The sequence below is a fragment of the Hyperoodon ampullatus genome, assembly GCF_949752795.1.
Source record: "Hyperoodon ampullatus genome assembly, chromosome: 11".
Classification (NCBI taxonomy): Eukaryota; Metazoa; Chordata; class Mammalia; order Artiodactyla; family Ziphiidae; genus Hyperoodon; species Hyperoodon ampullatus.
The window spans coordinates 53,877,766-53,892,667 of record NC_136924.1 but is presented as its reverse complement, the minus strand read 5'-3'; the positions used below and the strand labels follow the sequence as shown (position 1 = coordinate 53,892,667).

Genomic DNA, 14,902 nt, shown 5'->3' with positions numbered 1-14,902 from the left:
TCTTCTCCCCGCTTTCTTTCCCTGCCTTCCACCCTCCTTCCCTTTCTTATTTAACAACAGTGATACTGTGAACACTCTTGTACCTGTTTCTTGGTGCTGGGTGCACAGGTTCAACTTTAAATGGTGGTAACCAGTTGCTACAAGGGTAGTTGTAACATTCCCGTTAGCAGTGTATAAGAGTGAATGTTCTGTATCTTTACCAACACGGGTATAATTGGGCTTCTGAATTGTTTTCCGTCTAGGGGGTGTAAAATGGTAATTCACTGTGGCCTTAACTTGCATTTCCCCAATTTCTAATGAGGTTGAGCATCTTCTTATATGTTTATTCACCACTTTTTTTTTTTTTTCTGTGAAATGTCTGTTTTATCTTTTGACCATTTTTCTGTTAGGCTGTTTTGCTGTTGATTTTTAAGAGTTCTTTATTCTAGATACTAATTCTTTAGTGTTTATTTATAATAATTATCTTTTCTCAATTTGTAGTTGGTCTTCCTTTTTTTATGGAGTCTTGGTGAGCAGAAATTTTTAATTTAATTTTATTTTTAAAAAATATATTTTATTATTATTATTTTTTTTTCGACCCCACCTTGTGGCATGTGGGATCTTAGTTCCCCAACTAGGGATTGAACCTGTGCCCCCTGCATTGGGGGCTCAGAGTCTCAACCACGGACTGCCAGGGAAGTCCCAGAAATTTTTAATTTTAATGTGTTTCATTTATTGATTTTTGTAAAATGTTGGCACTTTGAAAAATATGATTTGTTAAAGTAGTTTCCTTCCCTGAGTTCGTAACAGTCTCCTGTATTTACTCCTAAAAGTTTTACTTTTCATGCTTAAGTCTTGTTATATATGCTGAAGGTAGAATTCCAATTTCATATCTTTTCACATGAATATCCCAGTTGTTTCAGACCTATTTGTTGAATATCCATGCTTTCCCCATGGATCTGCAATTCCACTGTTGTCATATGTCAAGTTTGCATGGATCTCTTTTTCATCTCTCTATTCTTTACATTGATCTATTGCCCGTTACTGTAACCATTCCACACTGTCTTTAATTATTATAGCATTATAATTATAATAAGTCTTGGTATTTGGTATAGGGCATTCTCCTACCTTATTATTCTTTAGGCATGTTGGGTGTTTTTGAACTTTTACTTATCAGTATAAATTTTATTTTATTTATTTATTTTTTTTTTCAGTACGTGGGCCTCTCACTGTTGTGGCCTCTCCCGTTGCGGAGCACAGGCTCCGGACGCGCAGGCTCAGCGGCCATGGCTCACGGGCCCAGCCGCTCCGCGGCATGTGGGATCTTCCCGGACCGGGGCACGAACCCGTGTCTCCTGCATCAGCAGGCGGACTCTCAACCACTGCGCCACCAGGGAAGCCCTCAGTATAAATTTTAGAATCATCTTGTCAAATTCCTTGAAAAATTTTGATTACATTTGCATTGGATTTATAGATCAGTTTGGAGAGAATTATATTGTTGTGTTTTTGTGTCTTATTATAGATGAATGTGAAATTGCTCTACTTCTTTGATGTCTTTGAAGACAGTCTTGTAATTTTCTGCATATGGATCTTGTACATCTTTTGTTAGATATATCAGTTTTTTGTTGCTGATCTCTAGTAGAGTAGCCACCTTGCTAAACTTTCATTATTTCTAACAATGTCTCCAGATTGTTTTGAGTTTTCTTGGTAGACCATCATATCATCTAAGAATGTCAGTTTTGTTCCTTCCTTCCCAGTTCTTTTGGCTATTATTTCTTTGTTATGGAACTACATTGGCCAGGACCTCTAGCACAGTACTGAGAAAAAGCAGTGATAGTGGGCATTTTTGTTCTTTGCTTTAAAGGGAGTACTGCTCACGTCTCACCATCAGGAATTATTGATTTTAGTGGGCTTCACTAAAAGGAGATGGGAAACATGCCTTCAATTGGGAAGTAAATTCCCTTTTCAGAGATTTCAGAAACAAATTTTTTGAAGTTTTGGTTTAACAGATGATTTTTATTAACTTTATTTTTTTAAATTGTAGATTTGCTGTTGCTGAGTCTGATTGTAATTTAGCAATTGCCTTGAATAGAAGTTATACAAAGGCTTATGCGAGACGAGGTGCTGCTCGATTTGCTTTGCAAAAATTAGAGGATGCCAAAAAAGGTATTAATATTTTCCAAGTCATCCTTATCTACAAAATTATTTAAAATTTTAATTTAACTGATGCTATACGAAGAATAATAGAGAATCACAGTTACTACCTTCAGAGATCTGTCTATTATTGAATAAAACTCATTTTTGCAATTTAAAACGTGTCTTGATATTTTGGGAAAAGAGCATGTTATTTGCCACCAATTAGACTTTGGTTCAGATTCTCATTTGACCATGAGCTGTGTGACCAGGTTATGTATCTTCTCTGATTTTCAATTTCTCATCTGTAAAATAGGGATTAAAACATCTTGTTAGCTATTGTGAGGCTAGAGGTAATGCATGTAAAGCCTTAACACATTTTTATTTATTTGTAAACTCTAAGCCTTCCATTATTCCATAAAATAGGTTTGCATAGTACAAATCACAAAATCTGAATGAAGCTGATGTCTGAAAGATTGTGCTCCTTCTTGGTTTTATGAAGTATAACTTATGATAGCAAGTATTCTTCCCAAGGGCTGGTAGAAGAAGGTGATCTGTCACAAGGATTCTGTCAGGGTTTTGTTTGTCCTGGGGGAATGGAGGAAGTCTAGTGGCATAATGTTAGTGTTTCTTAGTTCCTCTTAATTTTGCTATAGGATAGTTACGTATTTGTCACACATAAGCAAATGATTGTTGTTCTATACAGGTTTTTTAATCTCATATGTCTTTCAAATATTCTTTATCTTCTGTTTTACTCAGATTATGAAAAAGTATTAGAACTGGAACCCAATAACTTTGAAGCTACAAATGAACTCAGGAAAATTAATCAGGTAAACTGTGGTTATTTAAATTAAGTACATTACTTATTACTTTTATTTGATAAAGTAAAGGTTTTTGCATAGACTTTGTACTATACAACATAGACATTTTTATACTTTTAATTCTTTGTACTGTAGAGTTTTTTAATAAACAAATTCGTAAGCTAGAGGTGGTATAATGGTATTTAAAGATTCTTAATTAGTTATTATCTTAAAAAGTTGTCTGAGATATTTAGAACTACTGCTGCTTCACTTTTTCCTAGATGTCAGAATCATTTTTCTTTATCTCACTGATTTTTCTTATTTGGCTTGTCCTTTGATTTTTGTACTTTTGCATATTTCTTTGATTTTGTATAGTTTTAAAGTTGCTCCATCTTTATGGTCTATATAGCAAAAATAATACTGATTTTTTAACAGTAAGAAAATAGATACTTAAATGTAAAATTTGCTGTCAAATGATACTGAACAGTTACATATTCCTTTTACTTTGCTGTTGAATCAGTTATAATTATTTTGCCAACTGTTGAAACTTTGATAAAAAAGTGACAATGATTGGGGAAAGTCTGCCTTTAAATATTGCCATTACTTATTGCACATAAAATCTGTTGGTAGATATATCAACTTGATTATAATTGTGAACTGTATTGTATATTTTTGTGTTTTGTCCTAGGTCAAATAATGACTGAATATTAAATTTGAGAAATCTGGTGATGTGGTCTCAATTACTTTCTTTATTTTTGAAAATTGTTTCTAGAACAGTGTAGAAATTCAATAAATATTTGTTGAATAAATAAATGAACAACTATCTTTAGTGACTATTACTTATTTTAATTGGAGTAAGATGCACATTAAATTTCTTTGCTTTTTATTTTAGTAAGTAGAAAGATTTTGAATTGGTGTAAATATTATTTTAATTATTTGAAATGTGTCAGGAATTCTAATATATTTGAATAATTTATTGTTTTAAAGTCAAATATGTATGCGTCTTCCATTACTTGTTTTATTTTAGCTGACTGCTATGTCTCCTAGGCTTTAACTTCCAAAGAAAACTCATATCCAGAGGAAGCTGATACAATGATTAAGTCAGCTGAAGGAGAGAAAAAACAAATTGAAGAGCAACAGAATAAACAGCAGGCCATTTCAGAGAAAGATCGGGTAATCCAGGAGTCCAACAAATATATGTTTCTCTGAGCTTACTCTTAGCTTTTTGTGTATCAGTTAAGTTTCTGTCTTTCCTAATATTATATTAAAATTCTTCAGTAGAAACTGAAACTTAAATATACTAAAACTTCTGGGGCCTACTAATTAAAACTTTGAGTAATTGATGACTTAATACATAATTTTAAAAAAGTATTTAAGTTTAGGAAACATTATTTTGGAGCATTTTAACATATATTTACATATTGTGGTTATAAATTTAACATACAAATAAATTACAATTCATTCTTACTTGTTTTTCATTAACTCCCACTAAACTATTTCTGATCAAAATTTCTTTAGAAATCCTGAGTTGAGATTTAATTTAACATATAGCCTTTCATGGACCCACAAAAGATTCCTAATAAATACTTATGGAATGATTATTGATTGTGATATATCTGATTCTGATTATAAATAAATGTTACAGTGAAATCTGGTATACACATTCCAATACAGTTTTAATTTATCCTATATTCAGGCATATTAATGTTACTGAAGAGTGAGCTGTACAGTCTGGTACTCTGTTCTTTCACAAAAATTATTTGAGTTTTGAAATTCTTCTGTACAGATTCGGTTTTTTTTGGCTGTGCCTTGTGGCTTGTGGGATCTTAGTTCCCTCACCAGGGTTTGAACCAGGGACCTCAGCAGTGAGAGCGTGGAGTCCTAACCACTGGACCTCCAGGGAATTCCCTGTACAGATTCTAATATAACTAAAGAGTATAATATTCAGGCCTATATTTATTTATTTATTTATAAAATTCTATTTATTTATTTATTTTTTGGCTATGTTGGGTCTTTGTTGCTGCGCGCGGGCTTTCTTTAGTTGCCGTGAGCAGCAGCTACTTTGTGTTGCGGTGCGTGGGCTTCTCATTGTGGTGGCTTCTCTTGTTGCGGAGCACAGGCTCTAGGCACACGGGCTTCAGTAGTTGTGGCTCACGGGCTCTAGAATGCAGGCTCAGTAGTTGTGGCACCTGGACTTAGTTGCTCCACGTCATGTGGGATCTTCCCAGACCAGGGCTCGAACCCGTGTCCCCTGCATTGGCAGGTGGATTCTTAACCACTGTGCCACCAGGGAAGCCCCTGAGCCTATATTTATTAAAATGTGTTTTTAATTTAAGCTTTGTCCAATCTTTAATTAATAAAATAATGGTTAATGCCGCAAGGTAATATAGTAGCATACTTTTTTTTTTAGTACTGAAAAGAGATTAACACCATTATAAAAGCAATCCAAACTAACAGATTCTAAAACATGTATCATGGATTTTTAGCAATTAAAATATAGTTTAATTACTGATATAATAATGATGGGTATACTTGAAGTGTTGCTAAAGATTTGAATTCAACTAATTTTTTTTTGCATTTTCTTTTTTTATTCTTCTCCATACTTCTTTCCAAAATGATAGGGGAATGCATTTTTCAAAGAGGGGAAATATGAAAGAGCAATCGAATGCTATACTCGAGGGATAGCAGCAGATGGTGCTAATGCCCTTCTTCCAGCTAACAGAGCAATGGCCTATCTGAAGATTCAGAAGTAAGTATTGGTTACTTTTAATTCTTTTCAAGATGAAAAATGAAATTACCATAAATTGGCATATTAGCTAAATAATAAATTTAAATTTAATTCATTTACTCCTAAGCATTAAAGTTAGAGAAAGAGAGAGTGTGTGTGTGTGTCATAATACATACTCAGTAAAAGTTAGCTCTAAAATATTATTCCAGTTTTAATGCTCTGGCATTTCACAATTTAACACTTCTTTAATTTCTTTATGTTATTCTGAATTAGTAATTTGAAAGTTATTTTTAACCTCAGAACCCTTTGGGCAGAATCTTATCTGGAAGTGTATACATATATAACAAAAGGGAATTGCTGTCATTGAAACTGCTGATTGATTACATATACAACTAAAACTTGGTCCTGTGATACTAACCACATATTCCTGGATGCACTCAAGGGCTCCATGTTGGACAGTCAGCAGGATAATATCTGATGACAGAAACTATGTCTTTGAATCTGTTGTAATAATACTTTACCCACTAGTTACAGAATTAAAAATTCCTATAAATATTATAGGTAAGGATTCTAAACTTTTTTGGTGCCATAGACCGCTTTGGCTGCATGGTGCACCTTTCGCAAGATAATATTTTTAACTGAGTAATTATACATTTAGGATTACAAAGGAAATCAACTATGTTGAAATAGAGTTTTAAAAATATTAAAATTTATGATACTGGTATACATACTTTTAAAAATTAACATAGTACAAAATGAGAAACTATGTTTAAAATACAGGCAAGTTAAAAATAAATAAAAATGCAGGCAAGTTAAAGTTAAAATATTTTTTAAAGACGTATTATTGTGAAAGTTTGAATAAAGCCACTAGAATTTGTGGGTGTTCTTTGACACATCTTCCACGTATTGATCAACCAGTATGTCTAGGGAATGCCTAGAAAGCAGCACAGATGATTACATTATACCAGTGTGATAACATATGGCTTCATTCTTTGGCATCTGAGTGACTGCTAGGGACAGAGTTGCCTGGTAGTTGGCCAGCTGTGTCGTAGAGCCTTTATAAACAGGGGTACTATGATCACATTCAAACAGCAGGTTAAACTACCACTGTATTCCTGAAATAGTTGTGGTATCTCAAAGATGTCTGCACCAAATGTAATGTGATATGAAAATAACTGATTTTTATTGGTGACAAAGTCAAAGGTACTGTTTTTAGTACTGTGGTTTGTTATCTACAGTTGTAATCAAAAGGAAAGCTGCATTTCATTTAAAAGTTAATGAAAATAAGGGTACAGTATTTTTCCCATCCAAGTTTTCAGATCTCTCACAGGATCTCAGGATAGGAACCTCTATCATATAAGAAAATTTTGATTGTATATTTAACCTCATTGAAACTAATAGACACATTAGAAGTGTATTATTTAATTTTTTAAATTTTTTTATTTTTTTTGAATTTTTATTTTTTTATTAGTTTCTGCTTTATAACAAAGTGAATCAGATATACATCTGTTCCCATATCCCTTCCCTCTTGCATCTCCCTCCCTCCCACCTTCCCTATCCCACCCCTCCAGGTGGTCACAAAGCACCGAGCTGATCTCCCTGTGCTATGCGGCTGCTTCCCACTAGCTATCTACCTTACGTTTGGTAGTGTATATATGTCCATGCCTCTCTCTCACTTTGTCACAGCTTACCCTTCCCCCTCCCCATATCCTCAAGTCCATTCTCAAGTAGGTCTGTGTCTTTATTCCTGTTTTACCCCTAGGTTCTTCATGACATTCTTTTTTTTTTTCTTAAATTCCTTATATATGTGTTAGCATACGGTATTTGTCTTTCTCTTTCTGACTTACTTCACTCTGTATGACAGACTCTAGGTCTATCCACCTCATTACAAATAGCTCAATTTCATTTCTTTTTATGGCTGAGTAATATTCCATTGTATATATGTGCCACATTTTCTTTATCCATTCATCTGATGATGGACGCTTAGGTTGTTTCCATCTCTGGGCTGTTGTAAATAGAGCTACAATGAACATTTTGGTACATGAGTCTTTTTGAATTATGGTTTTCTCAGGGTATATGCCCAGTAGTGGGATTGCTGGGTCATATGGTAGTTCTATTTGTAGTTTTTTAAGGAACCTCCATACTGTTCTCCATAGTGGCTGTACCAATTCACATTCCTACCAGCAGTGCAAGAGTGTTCCCTTTTCTCCACACCCTCTCCAGCATTTATTGTTTCTAGATTTTTTGATGATGGCCATTCTGACTGGTGTGAGATGATATCTCATTGTAGTTTTGATTTGCATTTCTCTAATGATTAATGATATTGAGCATTCTTTCATGTGTTTGTTGGCAATCTGTATATCTTCTTTGGAGAAATGTCTATTTAGGTCTTTTGCCCATTTTTGGATTGGGTTGTTTGTTTTTTTGCTATTGAGCTGCATGCGCTGCTTATAAATTTTGGAGATTAATCCTTTGTCAGTTGCTTCATTTGCAAATATTTGCTCCCATTCTGAGGGTTGTCTTTTGGTCTTGTTTATGGTTTCCTTTGCTGTGCAAAAGCTTTGAAGTTTCATTAGGTCCCATTTGTTTATTTTTGTTTTTATTTCCATTTCTCTAGGACGTGGGTCAAAAAGGATGATCTATGTCATAGAGTGTTCTGCCTATGTCTTCCTCTAAAAGTTTGATAGTTTCTGGCCTTACATTTAGGTCTTTAATCCATTTTGAGCTTATTTTTGTGTATGGTGTTAGGGAGTGATCTAATCTCATACTTTTACATGTCCCTGTCCAGTTTTCCCAGCACCACTTATTGAAGAGGCTGTCCTTTCTCCACTGTACATTCCTGCCTCCTTTATCAAAGATAAGGTGACCATATGTGCGTGGGTTTATCTCTGGGCTTTCTATTCTGTTCCATTGATCTATCTTTCTGTTTTTGTGCCAGTACCATACTGTCTTGATTACTGTAGCTTTGTAGTATAGTCTGAAGTCAGGGAGCCTGATTCCTCCAGCTCCGTTTTTCGTTCTCAAGATTGCTTTGGCTATTCGGGGTCTTTTGTTTTTCCAAACAAATTTTGAAATATTTTGTTCTAGTTCTGTGAACAATGCCAGTGGTAGTTTGATAGGGATTGCACTGAATTTGTAGATTGCTATGGGTAGTAGAGTCATTTTCACAATATTGATTCTTCCAATCCAGGAACATGGTATATCTCTCCATCTATTTGTATCATCTTTAATTTCTTTCATCAGTGTCTTATAATTTTCTGCATTCAGGTCTTTTGTCTCCTTAGGTAGGTTTATTCCTAGATATTTTATTCTTTTTGTTGCAGTGGTAAATGGGAGTGTTTTCTTGATTTCACTTTCAGATTTTTCATCATTAGTGTACAGGAATGCCAGAGATTTCTGTGCATTAATTTTGTATCCTGCTACTTTACCAAATTCATTGATTAGCTCTAGTAGTTTTCTGGTAGCATCTTTAGGGTTCTCTATGTATAGTATCATGTCATCTGCAAACAGTGACAGCTTTACTTCTTCTTTTCCAATTTGGATTCCTTTTATTTCCTTTTCTTCTCTGATTGCTGTGGCTAAAACTTCCAAAACTATGTTGAATAAGAGTGGTGAGAGTGGGCAGCCTTGTCTTGTTCCTGATCTTAGTGGAAATGGTTTCAGTTTTTCACCATTGAGGACGATGTTGGCTGTGGGTTTGTCATATATGGCCTTTATTATGTTGAGGAAAGTTCCCTCTATGCCTGCTTTCTGCAGGATTTTTATCATAAATGGGTGTTGAATTTTGTCGAAAGCTTTCTCTGCATCTATTGAGATGATCATATGGTTTTTCTCCTTCAGTTTGTTAATATGGTATATCACGTTGATTGATTTGCGTATACTGAAGAATCCTTGCATTCCTGGGATAAACCCCACTTGATCATGGTGTATGATCCTTTTAATGTGCTGTTGGATTCTGTTTGCTAGTATTTTGTTGAGGATTTTTGCATCTCTGTTCATCAGTGATATTGGCCTGTAGTTTTCTTTCTTTGAGACATCTTTGTCTGGTTTTGTCTGGAAGAGTTTGAGAAGGATAGGTGTTAGCTCTTCTCTAAATGTTTGATAGAATTCGCCTGTGAAGCCATCTGGTCCTGGGCTTTTGTTTGTTGGAAGATTTTTAATCACAGTCTCAATTTCAGTGCTTGTTTTTGGTCTGTTTATATTTTCTATTTCTTCCTGGTTCAGTCTTGGAAAGTTGTGCCTTTCTAAGAATTTGTTCATTTCTTCCAGGTTGTCCATTTTATTCACATATAGTTGCTTGTAGTAATCTCTCATGATCCTTTGTATTTCTGCAGTGTCAGTTGTTACTTCTCCTTTTTCATTTCTAATTCTGTTGATTTGAGTCTTCTCCCTTTTTTTCTTGATGAGTCTGGCTAATGGTTTATCAATTTTATTTATCTTCTCAAAGAACCAGCTTTTAGTTTTATTGATGTTTGCTATTGTTTCCTTCATTTCTTTTTTTTTTTTTTTTTTTTTTTTTTTTGCGGTACGTGGGCCTCTCACTGTTGTGGCCTCTCCCATTGCGGAGTACAGGCTCCGGACGTGCAGGCTCAGCGGCCATGGCTCACGGGCCCAGCCGCTCCGCGGCATGTGGGATCTTCCCGGACCGGGGCACGAACCCATGTCCCCTGAATCGGCAGGCAGACTCTCAACCACTGCGCCACTAGGGAAGCCCTCCTTCATTTCTTTTTCATTTATTTCTGATCTGATCTTTATGATTTCTTTCCTCTTGTTAACTTTGGGGTTTTTTTGTTCTTCTTTCTTTAATTGCTTTAGGTGTAAGATTAGGTTTTTTATTTGAGATGTTTCTTGTTTCTTGAGGTAGGATTGTATTGCTATAAACTTCCCTCTTAGAACTGCTTTTGCTGCATCCCATTGGTTTTGGGTCGTCGTGTTTTCATTGTCATTTGTTTCTAGGTATTTTTTGATTTCCTCTTTGATTTCTTCAGTGATCTCTTGGTTGTTAAGTAGTGTATTGTTTAGCGTCCATATGCTTGTATTTTTTACAGATTTTTTCCTGTAATTGATGTGTATGTAGTCTCATAGTGTTGTGGTTGGAAAACATACTTGATGGGATTTCAGTTTTCTTAAATTTATCAGGAGTTGATTTGTGACCCAAGATATGATCTGTCCTGGAGAATGTTCCATGATCACTTGAGAAGAAAGTGTATTCTGTTGTTTTTGGATGAAATGTCCTATAAATATCAATTAATCCCATCTTGTTTAATGTATCATTTAAAGCTGTGTTTCCTTGTTTATTTTCATTTTGGGTGATCTGTCCATTGGTGAAAGTGGGGTGTTAAAGTCCCCTACTATGATTGTGTTACTGTCGATTTCCCCTTTTATGGCTGATAGCATTTGCCTTATGTATTGAGGTGCTCCTGTGTTCGGTGCATAAATACTTACAATTGTTATATCTTCTTCTTGCATTGATCCCTTGATCATTATGTAGTGTCCTTCTTTGTCTCTTGTAATAGTCTTTATTTTAAAGCCTATTTTGTCCGATATGAGAATTGCTACTCCAGCTTTCTTCTGATTTCCATTTGCATGGAATATCTTTTTTCCATCCCCTCACTTTCACTCTGTATGTGTCCCTAGTTCTGAAGTGGGTCTCTTGTAGACAGCATATATATGGGTTTTGTTTTTGTATCCATTCAGCCAGTCTGTGTCTTTTGGTTGGGGCATTTAATCCATTTACATTTAAGGTAATTATCAATATGTATGTCCTTATTACCATTTTCTTAATTGTTTTGGGTTTGTTATTGTAGGTCTTTTCCTTCTCTTGTGTTTCTTGCCTAGAGAAGTTCCTTTAGCATTTGTTGTAAAGCTGGTTTGGTGGTGCTGAATTCTCTTAGCTTTTGCTTGTCTGTAAAGCTTTTGATTTCTCTATCGAAGCTGAATGAGATCCTTGCTGGGTGGCGTAATCTTAGTTGTAGGTTTTTCCCTTTCATCACTTTAAATATGTCCTGCCACTCCATTGTGGCTTGCAGAGTTTCTGCTGAAAGATAAGCTGTTAACCTTATGGGGATTCTCTTATATGTTATTTGTTGTTTTTCCCTTGCTGCTTTTAATATTTTTTCTTTGTATTTAATTTTTGATAGAGTGATTAATATGTGTCCTGGCGTGTTTCTCCTTGGATTTATCCTATATGGGACTCACTGCGCTTCCTGGCCTTGACTATTTCCTTTCCCATGTTAGGGAAGTTTTCAACTATAATCTCTTCAAATATTTCCTCAGTCCCTTTCTTTTTCTCTTTTTCTTCTGAGACCCCTATAATTTGAATGTTGGTGCATTTAATGTTGTCCCAGAGGTCTCTGAGACTGTCATCCATTCTTTTCATTCATTTTTCTTTATTCTGCTCTGCAGTAGTTATTTCCACTATTTTATCTTACAGGTCACTTATCTGTTCTTCTTCCTCAGTTTTTCTGCTATTGATTCCTTTTAGAGAATTTTTAATTTCATTTATTGTGTTGTTCATCATTGTTTGTTTACCCTTTAGTTCTTCTAGGTCCTTGTTAAACGTTTCTTGTATTTTCTCCATTCTATTTCCAATATTTTGGATCATCTTTACTATCATTACTCTGAATTCTTTTTCAGGTAGACTGCCTATTTCCTCTTCAGTTGTTTGGTCTGTTGGGTTTTTATCTTGCTCTTTCATCTGCTGGTGTGTTTCTCCATCTTCTCGTTTTGCTTAACTTACTGTGTTTGGGGTCTCCTTTTCACAGACTGCAGGTTTGTAGTTCCTATTGTTTTTGGTGTCTTCCCGAAGTGGCTAACATTGGTTCAGTGGGTTGTGTAGGGTTCCTGGTGGAGGGGACTGGTGCCTGTGTTCTGGTGGATGAGGCTGGATCTTGTCTTTCTGGTGGGCAGGTCCGTGTCCGGTGGTGTGTTTTGGGGTGTTTGTGACCTTATTATGATTTTAGGCAGCCTCTGCTAATGGGTGGGGTTGTATTCCTATCTTGCTAGTTGTTTGGCATAGGGTGTCCAGCACTGTAGCTTGCTGGGCGTTGAGTGGAGCTGGGTCTTAGCGTTGAGATGGAGATCCCTGGGAGAGCTTTCGCCATTTGATATTACATGGATCTGAGAGGTCTCTGGTGGACCAATGTCCTGAACTTGGCTCTCCCACCTCGGAGGCACAGGCCTGACACCTGGCTGGAGCAGCAAGACCCTGTCAGGCACATGGCTCAGAAGAAAAGGGAGAAAAAAAGAAAGAGAAAAAAAGAAACAAAATAAAATAAAGTTATTAAAATAAAAAAATTAAAAAGTAATAAAAAAAGAAAAGAAAAAAAAAAGAGAGCAACCAAACCAAAAAACAAATCTACCAATGATAACAAATGCTAAAAACTATACCAAAAAAACCCCCAAAATTAACGGACAGACAGAACCCTAGGACAAATGGTAAAAGCAAAGCTATGCAGAGAAAATCACACACAGAAGCTTACACATACACACTCACAAAAAGAGAAAAAGGAAAAAAATATATCGTTGCTCCCAAAGTCCACCTCCTGAATTTGGGATGATTCTTTGTCTATTCAGGTATTCCACAGATGCAGGGTACATCAAGCTGATTGTGGAGATTTAATCCACTGCTCCTGAGGCTTCTGGGAGGGATTTCCCTTTCTCTTCTTTGTTCGCACAGCTACCAGCATTCAGCTTTGGATTTGGATCCACCTCTGTCTGTAGGTTGCCTGAGGCCGTCTGTTCTTAGTTCAGACAGGATGGGGTTAAAGGAGCAGCTGATTCGGGGGCTCTGGCTCACTCAGGTTGGGGGGAGGGAGGGGTATGGATGTGGGATGAGCCTGCAGCGGCAGAGGCCAGCGGGACATTGCAACAACCTGAGGCGCGCTGTGCGTTCTCCTGGGGAAGTTGTCCCTGGATCACAGGACCCTGGCAGTGGCGGCTGCACAGGCTCTCGGGAGGGGAGGTGTGGATAGTGACCTGTGCTTGCACACAGGCTTCTTGGTGGCTGCAGTAGCAGCCTTAGCATCTCATGCCCGTCTCTGGGGTCCACGCTGTTAGCCACGGCTCGTGCCCATCTCTGGAGCTCGTTTTGGCGGTGCTCTGAATCCCCTTTCTTCGCGCACCCCGAAACAATGGTCTCTTGCCTTTTAGGCAGGTCCAGACTTTTTCCCGGACTCCCTCCCATCTAGCCGTGGTGCACTGGCCCCTCAGGCTGTGTTCATGCAGCCAACCCCAGTCCTCTCCCTGCGATCCGACCGAAGCCCGAGCCTCAGCTCCCAGCCCCACCCACCCTGGCGGGTGAGCAGACAAGCCTCTCGGGCTGGTGAGTGCTGGTCGGCACCGATCCTCTGTGCGGGAATCTCTCCGCTTTGCCTTCCGCACCCCTGTGGCTGCGCTCTCCTCTGTGACTCCGAAGCTTCCCCTCCACCACCCCCTGTCTCCATCAGTGAAGGGTCTTCCTAGTGTGTGGAAACCTTTCCTCCTTCACAGCTTCCTCCCAGAGGTGCAGGTTCCGTCCCTATTCTTTTGTCTCTGTTTTTTTGTTTTTCTTTTGCCCTACCCAGGTACGTGGGGAGTTTCTTGCCTTTTGGGAGATCTAAGGCCTTCTGCCAGAGTTCAGTAGGTGTTCTGTAGGGGTTGTTCCACATGTAGATGTATTTCTGATGTATTTGTGGGGAGGAAGGTGATCTCCACGTCTTACTCTTCCGCCATCTTGAAGGTCTCCCTATGTGACTCTTATTTGTATCTTTTTCTAGTGTGTCTTTTAGATTCAGTTAATATCAGAAGTTTTCTCTGCTACATGGTGACTGCTGTCAGATGTTATAGACTAGATGAGGAACAAGGAAAAGAGCAACTCTTTCAAACAGGAGTTTGAACTGAACCAAGATCTAAAGGGATAGTGTGATTAGTGAGGTGAAAAAACAGGGCGAGTGTCCTCGTGCAGGTTCAGAGGCACAGGAGTGGGAAACTCTATGGTACCTCTGGAAAGGACAAGTGGTCCATATGATGGCTGATATGCAGGGGCAGTGGCAGAGATAAGGCTGGAGCGTCATGCAAGCCCCCGACTTTGTGCTCTTCAGTCTTTATTGTAAAAAATGTGGGGACCATGCAGTATCTTGAATGGGAGAATGATATAATCTGTCAAGTAGAAAATATACTGGTTGGGGCATGGACACGAACACACACAAACATGTTCTTCCTCTTGCTGAAAAGTGAAAATTCAGAGGTGTTTAATCTTTTTCACACTAGGTCTTGTTTTGAA

General features: G+C 37.2%; 1 protein-coding gene across 2 annotated transcripts in view; it reads left to right on the top strand.

The window, feature by feature from the left end:
• RPAP3 (RNA polymerase II associated protein 3) overlaps positions 1–14,902 on the top strand; it is a 39,618-nt gene that overhangs the window by 8,937 nt on the left and 15,779 nt on the right. For both annotated transcript variants that reach the window (XM_079715484.1, XM_079715483.1), the window contains exons 5-8: positions 2,024–2,145; positions 2,872–2,942; positions 3,960–4,085; positions 5,534–5,661. In XM_079715484.1, coding sequence (XP_079571610.1) covers positions 2,024–2,145; positions 2,872–2,942; positions 3,960–4,085; positions 5,534–5,661 — 447 coding nt within the window. The remainder of the gene's footprint in view (positions 1–2,023; positions 2,146–2,871; positions 2,943–3,959; positions 4,086–5,533; positions 5,662–14,902) is intronic.